Source organism: Cervus elaphus, chromosome 14 (genome assembly GCF_910594005.1).
Source record: "Cervus elaphus chromosome 14, mCerEla1.1, whole genome shotgun sequence".
Taxonomy (NCBI): Eukaryota; Metazoa; Chordata; class Mammalia; order Artiodactyla; family Cervidae; genus Cervus; species Cervus elaphus.
The window spans coordinates 23,319,939-23,334,989 of NC_057828.1; the positions used below are offsets into that span (position 1 = coordinate 23,319,939).

The 15,051-nt window shown below is 35.2% G+C and overlaps 1 protein-coding gene across 1 annotated transcript in view; it reads right to left on the reverse strand.

Annotated features, from left to right (window-relative positions):
- Window positions 1-15,051, reverse strand: part of GPATCH2 (G-patch domain containing 2) — a 190,951-nt gene that overhangs the window by 77,447 nt on the left and 98,453 nt on the right. The window contains exon 6 of the mRNA XM_043924401.1: window positions 3,765-3,832. Coding sequence (XP_043780336.1) covers window positions 3,765-3,832 — 68 coding nt within the window. The remainder of the gene's footprint in view (window positions 1-3,764; window positions 3,833-15,051) is intronic.

Here is a 15,051-nt window from a genome sequence, read left to right on the forward strand (position 1 = left end):
CATGGTATGTATGCATGGAAGGAAGAGTGTGTGTTAAAAAGTCAATGAGCTAAATATGACAAATTTTGTTACCCAACAGATAGCTTCCTCTTCTAATCCTCACTTTGTTAGGGGGCTCACATGGGAAAGAATCTGCCTGCAATGCAGGAGACCTGGGTTTGATCCCTGGGTCAGGAAAGTCCCTTGGAGAAGAGAATGGATACCTACTCTCGTATTCTTGCCTGGAGAATTCCATGGACAGAGAAGCCCGGTGGGGTACAGTTCGTGGGGTCCCAAAGAGCTGGACATGAACAAGCAACTAAGACTTTCACTTTCATTTTTTCATGTGCCATACTCAAATAACCTATCATGACTGATTTAAACCTCTGCTAGATATCTATATTCCTAAACTCCCTTGCAACTACAGGTGACCTAGTAACCCAGTTCTGGCCAATGAGAATTAAGGGAAGGTGGGTGAGTGATTTTGAGAAATAATTTTGCTTCTTGAGGAAAGCTGCTTGCACTAGTCTTCCCTCTTCTTCCTGTCTTGAATGCAGACATGATACGTGGAACCATTTTGAGACTATGCGTCAGTAAATATGTATGTAAGAGAAAAAGGCCAGGAAGATGCTATATGTTGAAATGTATCCCCCTGAAAGATATGCTGGAGTCCAAACCCCCAGTACAAAAACACATGATCTTATTTTGAGATCGGGTCTTTTCAGAGGTAATCAAGTTAAGATGAGGTCACTAGGGTAGGCCCTAATTCAATACAATGTTATTATAAAATGTTATTATATATCTGTATTATCTGTGTCATTACAAAAAGCAGAAAGTTGGACACAGATAGGAAAAGGCCGTGGGAAAGTGGAGGCACAGGCTGGGGTGACGCAGCAAAAGTCAGAGAATGACAAAGGTTTCCAGTCAACCACATGCGAACCGGGAACAAGGAAGAGATTCTCCCTCAGTTCCCTTGGAAGGAGCCAACCCTGCTGACACTTTGATCGTGAACTTCCAGCCTTCAGAAAGCCCTCTTAAGGAAGAAAGAGCAAACCTTGGAGGCTTCACGTGCCCTGATTTCAAACTATGCTACAAAGCTATAGTAATCAAAACAGTACTGTACCGGCCCAAAAAAAGTTACAGAAATCAAGGGAACAGAGCAGAGAGCCCAGAAGTGAATCCACACTTATACAGGCAATTAATCTATGAAAAGGTGAGAGCTTACAGTGGGGAGAAGACAGCCTCTTCAATAACTGAAACTGATGTATCACTGTATGTTTCCTATACTTCAATGAAGAAAATTTAAAAATATAAAAAAATCAAAGGGAGAGTACAAGAACACAAGAGGAATGCTATTCTGCCACAAAATAAAGAGTATGGAAAAAGAAAATAACTATAAGGCAATACATTTGTTTTTTTAAGCTACCAGTTTGTGGCATTTTGTTACAAGAGCCCTAATAGTACACAATACAGATGATGAAACAGAAAAAGAGAAACAGTCTGGCCCCTGATGATATCTTTATGGTTAGTGGCAAACTCTAAGATCTTCTTCCGCTTAACTTTTCGTGTGTGGTGGGGGGAAACCTTTTGGTTTGAGCTAGTGTTAATTTCATATTCTGTTACTTGTACCTAGTACATCTTATAAATAAATGTTTTTTCAAACAGCCTTGAAAACAAATAAGGTTTTGACAGATATGGGTAGGAAGAAATGAATTGAGCAAAGAAAGTCAGTGGCTGAGGAAGCCACTGAAGCAGAGGTTATATTCAGGGCACAGCGGTGGGCAGCTGGAACATGGGTGTTTCAAGGGAAAGGCAATGGGAACAAGTTGGAGGGAAACTGGTGCCATAATGTGGAAGGTGTCTAATGATATGCTAAGGTTTCTCTACTGTCAAGAAGAATATTGGAAGTTTTCATAGGGGAATAAAAGGATCAGAACTGAAATTAAGTAGTAGAAGTAAGTAGTGTGTACTGAAATAGTGAGACAGTACAGGCAGAAAGATACATATAAAATATAATGGAGTTTTAATTAAAATAATGGAGCAGGATACAGAAAACAGGAGGTCAGAATAAGATTACTAAGAAAAAGTGGACTAGTAGCATGTAGAGTGCAAGGTAGTAAAGTGACCATTTTAGACCATTTTAGTCATTGACTGACATTATCCTGAGTGCTGAGAGAATGGTAATGAAACATTGGGATGACCTGGGAAACTCTGAAAATAGTGGCATCTAAGTTCCATCCCCAGAAACTCTTTTTTTAATTGATTGAGAACCACTGGGAGATGGGTGTGGGAGGATGTCAGGATATTACAAATGAGGGTCATACCTCCTAATTTGAGAAGCAACGCTCGACTGACACTACCAAGTTTGTCCTATTTTAAATACAAACTTTCATGTCTTCACTCATTTAGTAACTAGTACCGGGCTATGATGGTGATAAAGAGATCGTTTGCCCTCGGAGCATTTAAAATCTTTATCAAATGTAATTTTTGATTTAAATATAGCTCCAGATCTATTTTCTTGAGTACTGGTTTTATATCAGAACAAAGACTGAGATGAAAACATACAAATTGTTGTCGCTCTGAGATTTTAAAATGCTTTATCCATTTTTTTTTTGTTGTTGTTTGAGGGAAAAAGAGAGAAGGTCTTATAGGATAATAAAAAATGAATAAGATAAGCTATTAAAAGGGAAGATTGTGATATAATAAGCTATAAAAATAAATATATAAAATAATTTATATAAATAATCTTATAGCACATAAATTATATTAACAAAATTTATAAATTAAGCTACATCTGAACAAATAATTTATGTCTCATACAAGAAGTAAATAAATTTAAGAGGGAGGGGATATATGTGTACATGTAGCTGATTCACGTTGTACAGCAGAAACTAATACAATATTATAAAGCAATTACACTCCAATTTTTAAAAAGTAGATTAAAAAAATAGGATCTAGTGGGTCCTAATGGAATTGTTTATCAGAAAAAAATTCATTCAATAATTAATTCATATCATTCCATACTTTAATGGCCTTTCTTAAGTTCAACCAGATTCATGGGAGACATAGGGTATTGGGACAAAATACACGACGTATTTAAGGTTTTCCAACAAAGATAAACTTAGAAACAGGATCAGCACCTAGAAGGCCACCCCATAACTCACTGGTTTGTTGTTGTTCAGTCGCTAAGTTGAGTCCGATTCTCTGAGACCCCATGGACTGCAGCGCATCAGGCTCCTCATGCTCCACTATCTCCCAGAGTTTGCTCAAATTCATGTCCAAACTCACTAAGCCGAAGCTTTAATTTTTTCGAATTATCTAGTAAATTAGTCTCTTCCTTCTGTTGTTAAATGAAAATACATTCTGGTTCCTTCACAGCTCATGCTGGACAGGAGCAGAGGGTACAGAATTAATGAGAATAAGAATCACTCACTCTTCATTTCAATACTTTAGAAAGGGCTGTGGGAGGAAGGAAGTGAGAGCCTGATGCTACTTAATGTAATGAAAATGTGAATGCTCTAAGATAATATATGAATTTCAATAACACATGAACTTCAAATTTTATCACAAGTAAAAGAGTGACAGTATTTAAAAACCTTTCTTTAAATTTTTGCCATGGGTTTCATTTAAATTGTTCCATTGGACTACTGTTATGGGCATATGATGTTTACTCTTTTTTAAGGTGGACTTAAATTAAACCGTCTTTACTAGCAATAGTTACCAATTTCCCCCCAAAAAGATGCAGAATAGTCCAACAAGATTATACAAATACAGTGCACACTCACTCGTGGTGATGAGAATCTGGAGAAAAGTGAACCATTCTCTTGTTACTGACTGGGCCAGGAGTTGTCACCTGAAAAGAGATTTAAAATCAAAACCAGTCTGTAGAAAGGCAGTGAATAACAGGGATGTTTTCATTTGAAGACATCCACTCTGAAATGCAGAATGTAACAGTTCTCAAAATCTACGACACAACTGTATGGACCAAAAGTATAATTAAATTCCTGGTAAGAATGAACTACTTTTTTTAGTCTAGCATAGTTCCTCTGTTAGAATTTTAAGACTATTTAAAAAGTATCCTTATAATAGGAAAAAAAAAAAGTTTCTGAAGAAAACTAGGTAACTGAGTCTCATTTCCAAATACTACACAAATGCAAATATATTTAATTGTACATAAAAAAAAAAGAGGTTTACTTAATTAGTGTTGAGAAGATGGTATTTCCTAGGAACAACATCTTTGTATTTAATTCTTAAATGTAAATGACATGTATTATAATGAACACATTTAAATGCATACAAATTAATACATACATACTGCTCTACATAAAATAGATGAGCAACAAGGATCTGCTATATAGCGCAGGAAAATATATTTATTACCTTGTAATAACTTACAATGAAAAAGAATATATACATATAAATGTATATAACTGAATCACTTTGCCGTACACCTGAAACTACTGCAACATTATAAATCATCCGTACTTCAAAAAACGCATACGAAAGCTTAAATCAAGGAAGCAGTGAACAGTAGTTTTTATAGTTTTCCCATAAAGTTAGGAATTATCTGTGTACTTACACAGAACAATAATTTCACTTAAGAGAAAAAATTTTATACCTTTACTTCTAAATCAAAGTAAAAACCTGATAAAGAATTAAAGATTCAACTTTTTTGATAAATGCAAGCTATTCCCATGTTCCAAGAAAATGTCACAACTTTTCTATCTAATAGAGGGTTCGCAACAGGAACATAAACATAGCATCATGCAAGAAGGAATCCACAATCACAACTGACAAGAGATAAAGTTACAACTTCATATAAAAAAAAAAAAACCAAAAACAAAACCATCTATAATTATAGGAGTGTCACTTAACATACAGAATCCAGAAAGGCATGATGAGGCAACAAATGCCTCTGAAAAGAAACGAACATTTTCAAAAATGTATTTCGTCTTCTTTCACTTGGGTGCCAAGGATGCCAGCACACACTGAAATTCCAAGAATTGCAAATACTGCAAATGTGCACAGATGACGACATTAATAACCCTACGGTTTGAGCGCCACAGGTGAACACGTGGCTCGACTCCAGGACTACATGCTGCATTCATCTCAGAATGAGGTTTTCATGCTTCTCCGGTGGGCAACCCTGGAATACAGTAATCCATTTTCCACACCGCGGCTGTGAGAAAGGCCGACTGTGCCTATGTCACGCTTTGTTAGAGGTTCATGATCACATTATCTCAGGGTGGACCTGACACTTTTATTCAGTTTACAGTATGTTCTATGTACAGGCAACTTATTTCCTTTGCCAGGGCTGCTGACAACCTTTTCCACACTATATTAATCTTGTTTACTGACTTTATCTTGGTACAAATATCAGAAAACTGAACTTTTTATCTCAGAGAAAAAATAAACAACATGTTGACAGAAGCAGAAGCTATTTTCAGGGCTAAAATTGCTTGTTTACCTGCAGCTATACTTATGGAAAAATGTTTAAGTCTTGCTCTGGCTTGAGATACATAATCTGAAATTTAATAAATGAAGGAATTTCACATACATCCACGTGATAAATTGCCCAATGAAAAACAATGCAACTGAATACAATAAAACAGAATTTATAACTAATTTATACCACAATACAAATGTAAGCTTTCAATCTAGTCAGAAATAATCATACTATGTATTTCTCAGAAATCATATGTAGAAACTATGAGTGCAATTCAATTGCTGTAAACAACTCACAAAAGATTTATAATAGCAAATGTAGATATTTAAATGAGTCTACATATTTACCTAGTACATAGCCCCCTTTTTGAAAAAGATGTAAATATCCCATTTCATTATTTCAAGTCAATTTGGTTTTACTTTTAAAGATATTCAAATAGGCATAATTTAGAATTTTTTTAAATGAAACAAACACTGAGATCTATATATGATAATCTTTTCAGGTCAATGACACTGGTCTGCCTCAGGAGTAAAATGTTCTATTAATGGGAATCTTTTGCTACGTTAGGGATTAGACGCCTTTACCAAAAAGGTGAGAGAGATTGAGGACGGAGTATGACAAAGCTGTTTATTGTCACTCTGTTTATTTAACTTATACACAGAGCACATCATGCGAAATGCTGGGCTGGATGAGTTACAAGGTGGAATAAAGATTGCCAGGAGAAATATCAACAACCTCAGATATGCAGACAATATCACTCTAATGGCAGAAAGCAAAGAGGAACTAAAGAATGTCTTGATGAGGGTGATGAAGGAGAATGAAAAAACTGGCTTAAAACTCAACATTAAAAAAACTAAGATTATGACATCTGGTCCCATCACTTCATGGCAAATAGAAGGGGAAAAGTTGAAAGCAGTGATAGATTTTCTCTTCTTGGGGTCTAAAATCATGCAGATGGTGACTGCAGCTATGAAATTAGAAGACTCTTGCTCCTTGGAAGAAAAGTTATGACAAACCTAGATAGTGTGTTAAAATGCAAAGACAACACTTTGCTGACCAAGGTCCATATAGTCAAGGCTATGGTCTTTCCTGTAGTCATGTACGGATGTGAAAGCTGGACCATAAAGCAGGCTGATTGCCGAAGAATTGATACTTGCCAACTGTAGTGCTGGAGAAGACTCTTGAGAGTCTCTTGGACAGCAAGGAGATCAAATCAGTCAATCTTAAAGGAAATCAACCCTGAATACTCATTGGAAGAACTGATGCTGAAGCTGAATCTCTGATACTTTGGCCATCTCATGCAAAGAGTCGACTCACTGGAAAAGACCTTGATGCTGGGAAAGATTGAAGGCAGAAGGAGAAGAGGGTGACAGAGGATGACATGGTTGGATGGCATCACTGATTCAATGGACATGAACTTGGGCAAACTCCAGGAGATTGGTGAAGGACAGGGAAGCCTGGAATGCTGTAGTCCGTAGGATTGCAAAGAGTCAGACATGACTTGGTGACTGAACAATAAGATCTTAGTACAGGATTCAGCTTATGAAAAGCAAGGCTATCTTAGAGTTTCAGTGTATTTTAAACTTGAAAACATGTGTTTAATACAATTGATTATTAGTAGTTACTTCAAAGAATTATAAAACATCAAGAAACATTCTTATGGAATTCTTCCTAAAAATTATAATTCTGGGTTAATCTTTCTAAAAAAAAATGAAGCAATTTAAAATATCAGGTCAAAGTATTAATTTCTAGTAAACATCCAAGTATGTGATTATTTTAGTCTCTAAAAAAAGATGCCTTCCAGTTATTTCAAAAATGTCTTAGAAAGAAATGACAAATTAAAAAAAATTATAACTCTTTAAATATCCTATAAGATATTCATGTTGTAAAGTTTGTTACAAAAAGTTGATTTCACAAGGCCAGATAGGAAACAGGTGTTTTGAGAAACAGTATCTCCACAATCCAATTCTTGTTTGTTAAAACTCTTGAGACAATCATTTATCTAATTAGCCAGTATTTACTGATAATAACCTTAAACACCACAGTATATGCTCTGAATTTGTATGATTTATTTTATACTCATATGCAAATTATTAAATAAAATTAAAGTTCAATAGGAATGAATGGTCTCTGGGTAGCATAGCGTTTGTGTCAACTTCTGACCTTATTAGACTGTGAAATAAACTATAATGCTAAAAGATCACAGGGGTCTCAGTTTTTACTATTGTTATTTACAATCAACTTATCCACCTGATGATCACAATATAGTAGTGCTAGATGAAACTGTAATAGTAGCTATACACCACCATCAAAATTCATAAGGTCAACATGAACCCATATAAGGGAAATTTAGCCAAATGACTTCAATGACAAAATATCATTCTCAATTTTATTAGAGATGTTAAAAGAAATTTATTCTTTTCTATCACTGATTTATTAACACTGATATTATGACTTTCCCTCTAAGATAAACAAAACAGTTGGCTTTAAACCTCATTTTCATTTTGTTACTATTACCAAACCCACTGCATCTCATCCCATTCTTCTATAATTCAGATGGTTGAATGAGTTACTTTCCAAATCAGATAGACTTACCTGAGACACAACGGTCTTATGAGATTCATAATGAGTTTGTTCAATATGGGTGATACCTTACTTATGCTCTCCATGAATAAGATTCCTTCTATAAATTTATGACATGTTACTTCTCCACACAAACCCAAGAAACCATCCGTCCAGCCTTCTTTCTCTGCCTCTAGTAGAGCCATTCTCCTCCAACTTTTCTCTTACAATTACATTTTATTTGCCTTCCAAACGTTATTCTGCTTCAGTGCCTACACTGACAAACACTTAGGGTGGCAGGCTGCCATTCAAAAGAAGGCCTTTCAGTTTTGTGAGGACTGCTCAATCAAATCTGCCTGGCCTCCAGGCTGCAGGGAGACATTGTCTGAGCCTCCCTGCCAGTTTGTCAAGACCCAGAAGTTTTCTACTTCTCGAAGGACCGTTATTAATTTGACTCAACTTCTCAGAAGAAAGAAACAAGCCTTTTAACTTTAGCAGGCTCTGCATGAAGGCCCCCTGGTACATTCAACAAATGTGTCAGTCAAATACATGTGACAGATATTAAGGAAAACAACTCAACAAAAAGGAGCTTAAAAATAGAACTTTAAAACCTAGGGGCAAGAAGTTAAGGAGACAAAAGCAAAGAGGTGGAAGGAAACTTACTGTAGTTGCTAGTCTATACATTCATCTTCATTTAAAAATAAGCGGAAGAAAATAATATTCTAAACATTTTGGAATAGTTGATTTTAACTCATAGTTGTTAAAATCAATGTGTCAAGTGTCCATCTTTTAATCACATACAGGAGGATAGAGAAAGATTCTCCAAAAGTATTTCCCATGAGGGCAACTGAGTTTTATATTGGTGTTCTAAAAAACTGGTACAAGATAGTTGGGAGAATGAATAAAATATTTCACTGTGTTATCTATTCTCATATATATTACAGAATGGTCACAATTCACAAAAGGTGCAATTTATTCAGGGATGGAAAACATTCAAGAAAATAACATTAGAATCACTTTTAACATAACATATACAAGATTGGAAATTACTTTAGGATAACTTTGAAAGTAAATACAACAAAGGGACAAATTCAGGTGGCATAAATGGATATCATTTATAAGATTAAAGGGAAACAAAGTAGTAATCTGATTTCAGAGGAGTAAAGGGGAAGAAAATCACCTCTGAGAAGGGAGTTGTATGCAATTTCTCTCTCCCTTCTCCAATTCATCTTACCAACTCACCAAACTCAACTTTCTAAATCACTGCTTTTCAATGTGTTTGATTTTCTCATGCCAGAGCCATCCAGAGCTCTTCACTGAAAGCAAAACTAAAGATAATAAGAAATGCATTCAAAACCCTCTCTAATCTCATCTCTGCTTCCCTCTGTGATCCCTTTCTAGCTTCTGACGCAATAGCTGATTCCTCCCGGTCCTAAACTCCAAACTGCTCTACTGGAAACAATTCAACAGATATTTACTAGTTATTACTGTGCACATAAAATCATGCTGAAATTTACTATATAATGAGTGGTATGTGGTTTCCATTCAGTTGGGTGATTTTGGTTATATTGTTACATTGATCTACATTGATTGTTACAGTGATTTAGCTATATTGTTACAAAGACCACTAATCTTTATGATATCATGATAAAGTCCTGTGTTAAGAGACTCCTCTAATTTGAAGGTTTTTTTCTTTCCCCCTAAGAAAGGTCAGTAAATAATTCATGCACTAATCCATATTTAACTTTCATTTGTCTAGACTACTATTAAAGTAAATGTGAATTTATATGTTGTTTTTGTTATTTAGTTGCTAAATTGTGTCCAACTCTGTGAGCCCATGGACTGTAGCCTGCCAAGCTCCTCTTTCCATTGGATTTTCCAGGCAAGAATATTGGATTGGGTTGCCATTTCTTTCTCCGTGGGATCTTCCTGATCCAGGGATCGAACCTGTGTCTCCTGCGTTGGCAGGCAGATTCTTTACCACTGAGCCACCAGGGAAGCCCTGTGAATTCACATGCTGCTGCTGCTGCTGCTAAGTTGCTCCAGTCCTGGCTGACCCTGTGCGACCCCATAGACGGCAGCCCACCAGGCTCCGCTGTCCCCATGATTCTCCAGGCAAGAACACTGAAGTGGGTTGCCATTTCCTTCTCCAATGCATGAAAGTGAATAGTGAAAATGAAAATTGAAAGTGAAGTCGCTCAGTCGTGTCCGACTCTCAGCGACCCCATGGACTGCAGCCCACCAGGCTCCTCCTTCCATGGGATTTTCCAGGCAAGAGTACTGGAGTGGGTTGCCCTTGCCTTCTCTGTGAATTCACATAGTAGACTACAAAAAATCCTCTTCACTGGCTAAAAGAAACTAAAAAGGTAATAGGCAAAAGTAGAATGCCTGATGTGTGCAGATAAGGTGCTGGATCTGAGACCACCAGAAGTAGTAGCTTCCAACAATGTCCTTCTGGAAAGAAAATACGGATGGAAGATCATTTCTGCGAATAACTGAATTACCTGAGATTGCAAAAACTGTTGTGCTAAATTATTAAATTTGTACACTGGAGTTTGGTTTTCCAACTAAGAAGATGCCTCAGAATTTGGGATTTTATAAAATCTAGTAACCTTACAGAAAGATGTACTAGGTTCTCACCACTATTCATATCTTTATGTACAAGACATTCATAAGCAATCTTGCTCTTATCAGCTGAGCTCACACTGGTTAAGACTTGCAGGGGGGAAAAAGCCATCTTATTAGCAGCATCTACTTTCTTAACCTTTGTGTTAATTAGATTATATTATAGTAGAGATGCGGGGCTTCCCTGATAGCTCAGTTGGGAAAGAATACACCTGCAATGTAGTAGACCCTGGTTCGATTCCTGGGCTGGGAAGATCCACTGGAAAAGGGATAGGCTACCCACTCCAGCATTCCTGGGTTCACTTGTGGCTCAACTGGTAAAGAATCTGCCTGCAATGTGGGAGCCCTGGGTTCGATCCCTGGATTGGGAAGATCCTCTGGAGAAGGGAAAGGCTACCGACTCCAGTATTCTGGCCTGGAGAATTCCATGGACTGTCTTATAGTCCATGGGGTCACAAAGAGTCAGACACAACTGAATGACTTTCACTTTCATAGTAGAGATGTAACATAGTGAGTGAATTTGACGACCTTTACCTGATTGTCAAAGGTTAAATGGTCCACACTGTTCCATTATACTTTTACTATGCAACTTTTAACCCTTCCTGGGACGATGTAAGCATGAACAACAACCCAACAAATAAAGTGTGATAATGACCATCAATGACACATCAAGAATTAACAGAATTTGTAGAAATACTTTTGTGATTAATGATGACAATTACATTGTCATCAGTCTTTATCCGTTTTGCCGGCTTATAAGGTAAGTTTTCATGGGCAAGATGGCTAAAGTGAATAGACATCATTATTCTCAAACACTTGATGAAGAAAGTAATACCCACTGAGGTGAGGGCACATAACACTCAGATTACAAAGACTAAACAGAGCTAGATCTGAACCTCAGTTGTTCTATTCCCAATTGCCTCCCACAGAGGACGACACAAAGGAGACGATACACCAAAACAAGTGTTTCCTGTGGGGGGGAATTTGCCACAGGAGATGCTGATCTGAATGGAGATTATATTGTTGGAAACTCTTCAGCCTATAAATATACATCCAAGGACATTCTGGTCTTTACTTGTGACTTTGGGGTACCCCATGGGGCTATTTTAAATATAGGCAAGTGTGAGCATGGCATCTCAAACAAGGTTGTCAGTCCATGTTACAGATAGACTAACAAGAATAACAAATGGCTCCACCACAAGTCATTACAGGCAAAGTAGTGAAAAAAATTAAACACTGCATTGGAGAGGAGTATACATTTCATGATGAGAATATGTGAAGGAACTTGGAGAATTAGAGAAGTTGGGCTATCTTTTTCCTTCAAAAGCAGATAACAATGTAAATGTGAGATTACACCTTCAAACCAGAAAGGCTTTATAAAGAATAAAAAAAAAAATCACAGGAAATAAAGCACAGAGAAGCACAAGGCTTTCAATAGAGGATTAGTCATCCTGGCAGAAATCGTATGTGTCAAAGGGAAGATGCTAACCTTTCAGCTACTAGCGTCACATCAAGTAGTGACTGCAGACAGACTCCAGGTAACCAGGAAGTAATCTTAGTACCTTTTCAAGTAAGAGCATATATATCTTTAAAATAATTCTTAAAATGCATGTTATGCTAAGCTGATGAAGATGTGGAAAGATACAAACAAACATACATGTAGATCCATGACAACATCAGCAATTCTTATATTTTCATTCTAAGACTAAACAATGTAATTGTTTTAAATCTTCACTTTAAACAGTTTTTTCCTAGTTCAAATAAGTCAGCATTAATAATTAAGAATTTAGAATTATTGGCCTATTAGAATAATAATGCTTCTAATTATTAAGTGCATAAATCCTCATTTCTGGTCTACAAAATGATGATCTAAAAGATTTAATAGAAAAGATTAATCACTATATAATTAAAGAACAAATACAGCGACAACTGTTTTTCACACTGCTCCATGGTAATTTTTTTTTCTGTTTTTTTAGAGTAGGGAACTAAAAATTAACCAGCTCAGGATGATGGTCAATAGTGATTAAAGAAAGAGTTTCACTCTGCCGTCCTGTTTTAGTAGCAAGCTGTGAGTGGCCTCTGCTGGCTGACCAAAGGCTTCTTAAATCACTCATTTATGATGCTCACAATACCATGGGCTTCAAGAATACAAGGACAGGTCTACACATGTTTACACAAAATCCACTGTGCATACAAAACTGCCTTTTATAAGAGTAAATGCCAAAGTAATAAAAGGTGCATAAGATGATGTAAAAATCTTTATCATCTTATCCCACTTCAACATACTTAGATTACACACCAAATCTATACATCTCCTAAAATTACAATTTATAAGTGTATTAATAAGTGTATTAATGTGGATTATCTTATTCAACTCACATCAAGTGATTCACATCTACATTTAAAGTATTTTCTTAAAGTTCATTTTGTACACATACACACAAACTTTTTCTCAAAATTAAGTGTAAAATTTCAGGGAAATGAAAAGAAAGACTGAATTTAAAAAATTTTCAAAGAATTAGTGATCTAAAAAAAGAACACATTAACATTTTATGTAATGGTTTACAAAGATACTAACCAAGAAACACAGTAAGGCAAAACAATTTTAAAGATTTCTATATTATTGTATCTATGCTTGAGTAGAAGTAATTTTATATTTAAAACTTAAAGTTGTAAGCAAGAAGCTGAAAACTTACTTAGTAACAGGTACTGTTAATTTGGTAATCATAATAGAGAAGAAAAAAAGTTTCAATTTCTTTTTCTCAGCAGCTTTCTATTAATAAAAATTTCTTGTGCATGATAGAGTTTGTGATTTTTTTATCTTAAACACACCATTATATATGATTCTCTTCATACTTGACCCAATCTATCCACTTAGAATATACCCCATTAAGAATTATTATCAAATATGCCTAATGATGTCAGAAGGTGACTACATTTATTTTAAAAAGTTATTGTTCTCATGTGTGACAATATTCCAGTACATTTCAACCCTCATTTCAGAATTCAGTCCCATTATCTTGCCTGCTCAAAATTGTTCACAGGGTTAGCTAGCTGACATATAAGATAACCCTCCATCTCACCAGACACCACTGGGATATGACATACTGACCCACAGTAAGCCCTTATTATTAGCCTGAAATACATAGCACAGAATGCAGCTCCTGCCAGGGAATTTGTTTATAAAAATTCCTTTATCTCTCTGGACATTCAAAATGCTTTTAAAAAATTGTCCAACTATTTAAAGGAATTTCAAACAATAAAAAAAAAATTCTAATGGATGTTTTGGAGCTTCTCCTTCCATCTCTCACAATTTTGCAGAATCTAAAAAATAAAATAAGGGGTCATATCAGGAAGTAGAAGCTGGACAGTGTTTCCTCCTTGGAGCTTAGCTTACACATTAGATAAAGAACACACTTGAAAAACAAAAAGGGTAGTTAATAATTCCGATTTCTAACAAGAATTATAATACACTGAAAAACTTGGTACATGTAAAAAAATCTTTTTTTTTGGTAGTAGAAGAGATTGTGGGGTAACATGGCAGTGAAGATAGTTACACAGTGAAGATATTCAGCAAACATGACTGATAACATAAAAAAGTTATGAAGACAGTTTTTTGGACAAAAATTCTACCACATACATTAAAAATCTACTTTGGGAATATAAGCAGACTAGGGAAACTTTTCAGTTCTTAGTTATAAAATTACCATAAATTTTTGAGTAAATCTAGTAAACATTTAGTAAATATTTTTACTATTTTATTATTTTTAATAGTAAATTTTACTAAATTTATTATTTAAAATACTTAAGTTATTCTGAATCTTGGAAAACATGATCAACATTTCAGGAGCTAAAATTATTTTCTTTCCACATTAATTACTGATAATTTATTATAACATTATCAGCTGTGCATATGCCCTTTTAAAAATGCATGTTTTCAAGCTGTTTTTTAAAACTAGCTTATTTCTTCTTACTGTAAGCTGACAGTGATGTATGAAATTTTATTTTATATCAAAAGAAAAAAATTACAGCTGGTTTTGATATTTAAAAGGTTGCTTCTAAAAATATCAAGGATATATTGATAGTAATTTATGAGAAAAATGCTGAGAGTCTCCACACTTAAAAACTGAATATCTTAACATGGTTTATATTTAGCAAATAAAACACTTAAGATATTATATTCTACAAGCTGTTCTCCTTAAGTAAAGATTCAGGCAACCACCCAGTCTTCTGTAATATAGATCAAGATCAGATTATTATCCTGTTAATTGCACTAAAACATGTCTATAATTTAAAACCACATAACTATGACTTGAGAGGGGAAAGAAGAAGATCACAAATACAAACAAGCAAATTATTATTTAAAGTATATATAAATGAATGAATGAAAAACAAATCAAGTATTAGTGAATAGATAACAATATACCCTTAGTATATTA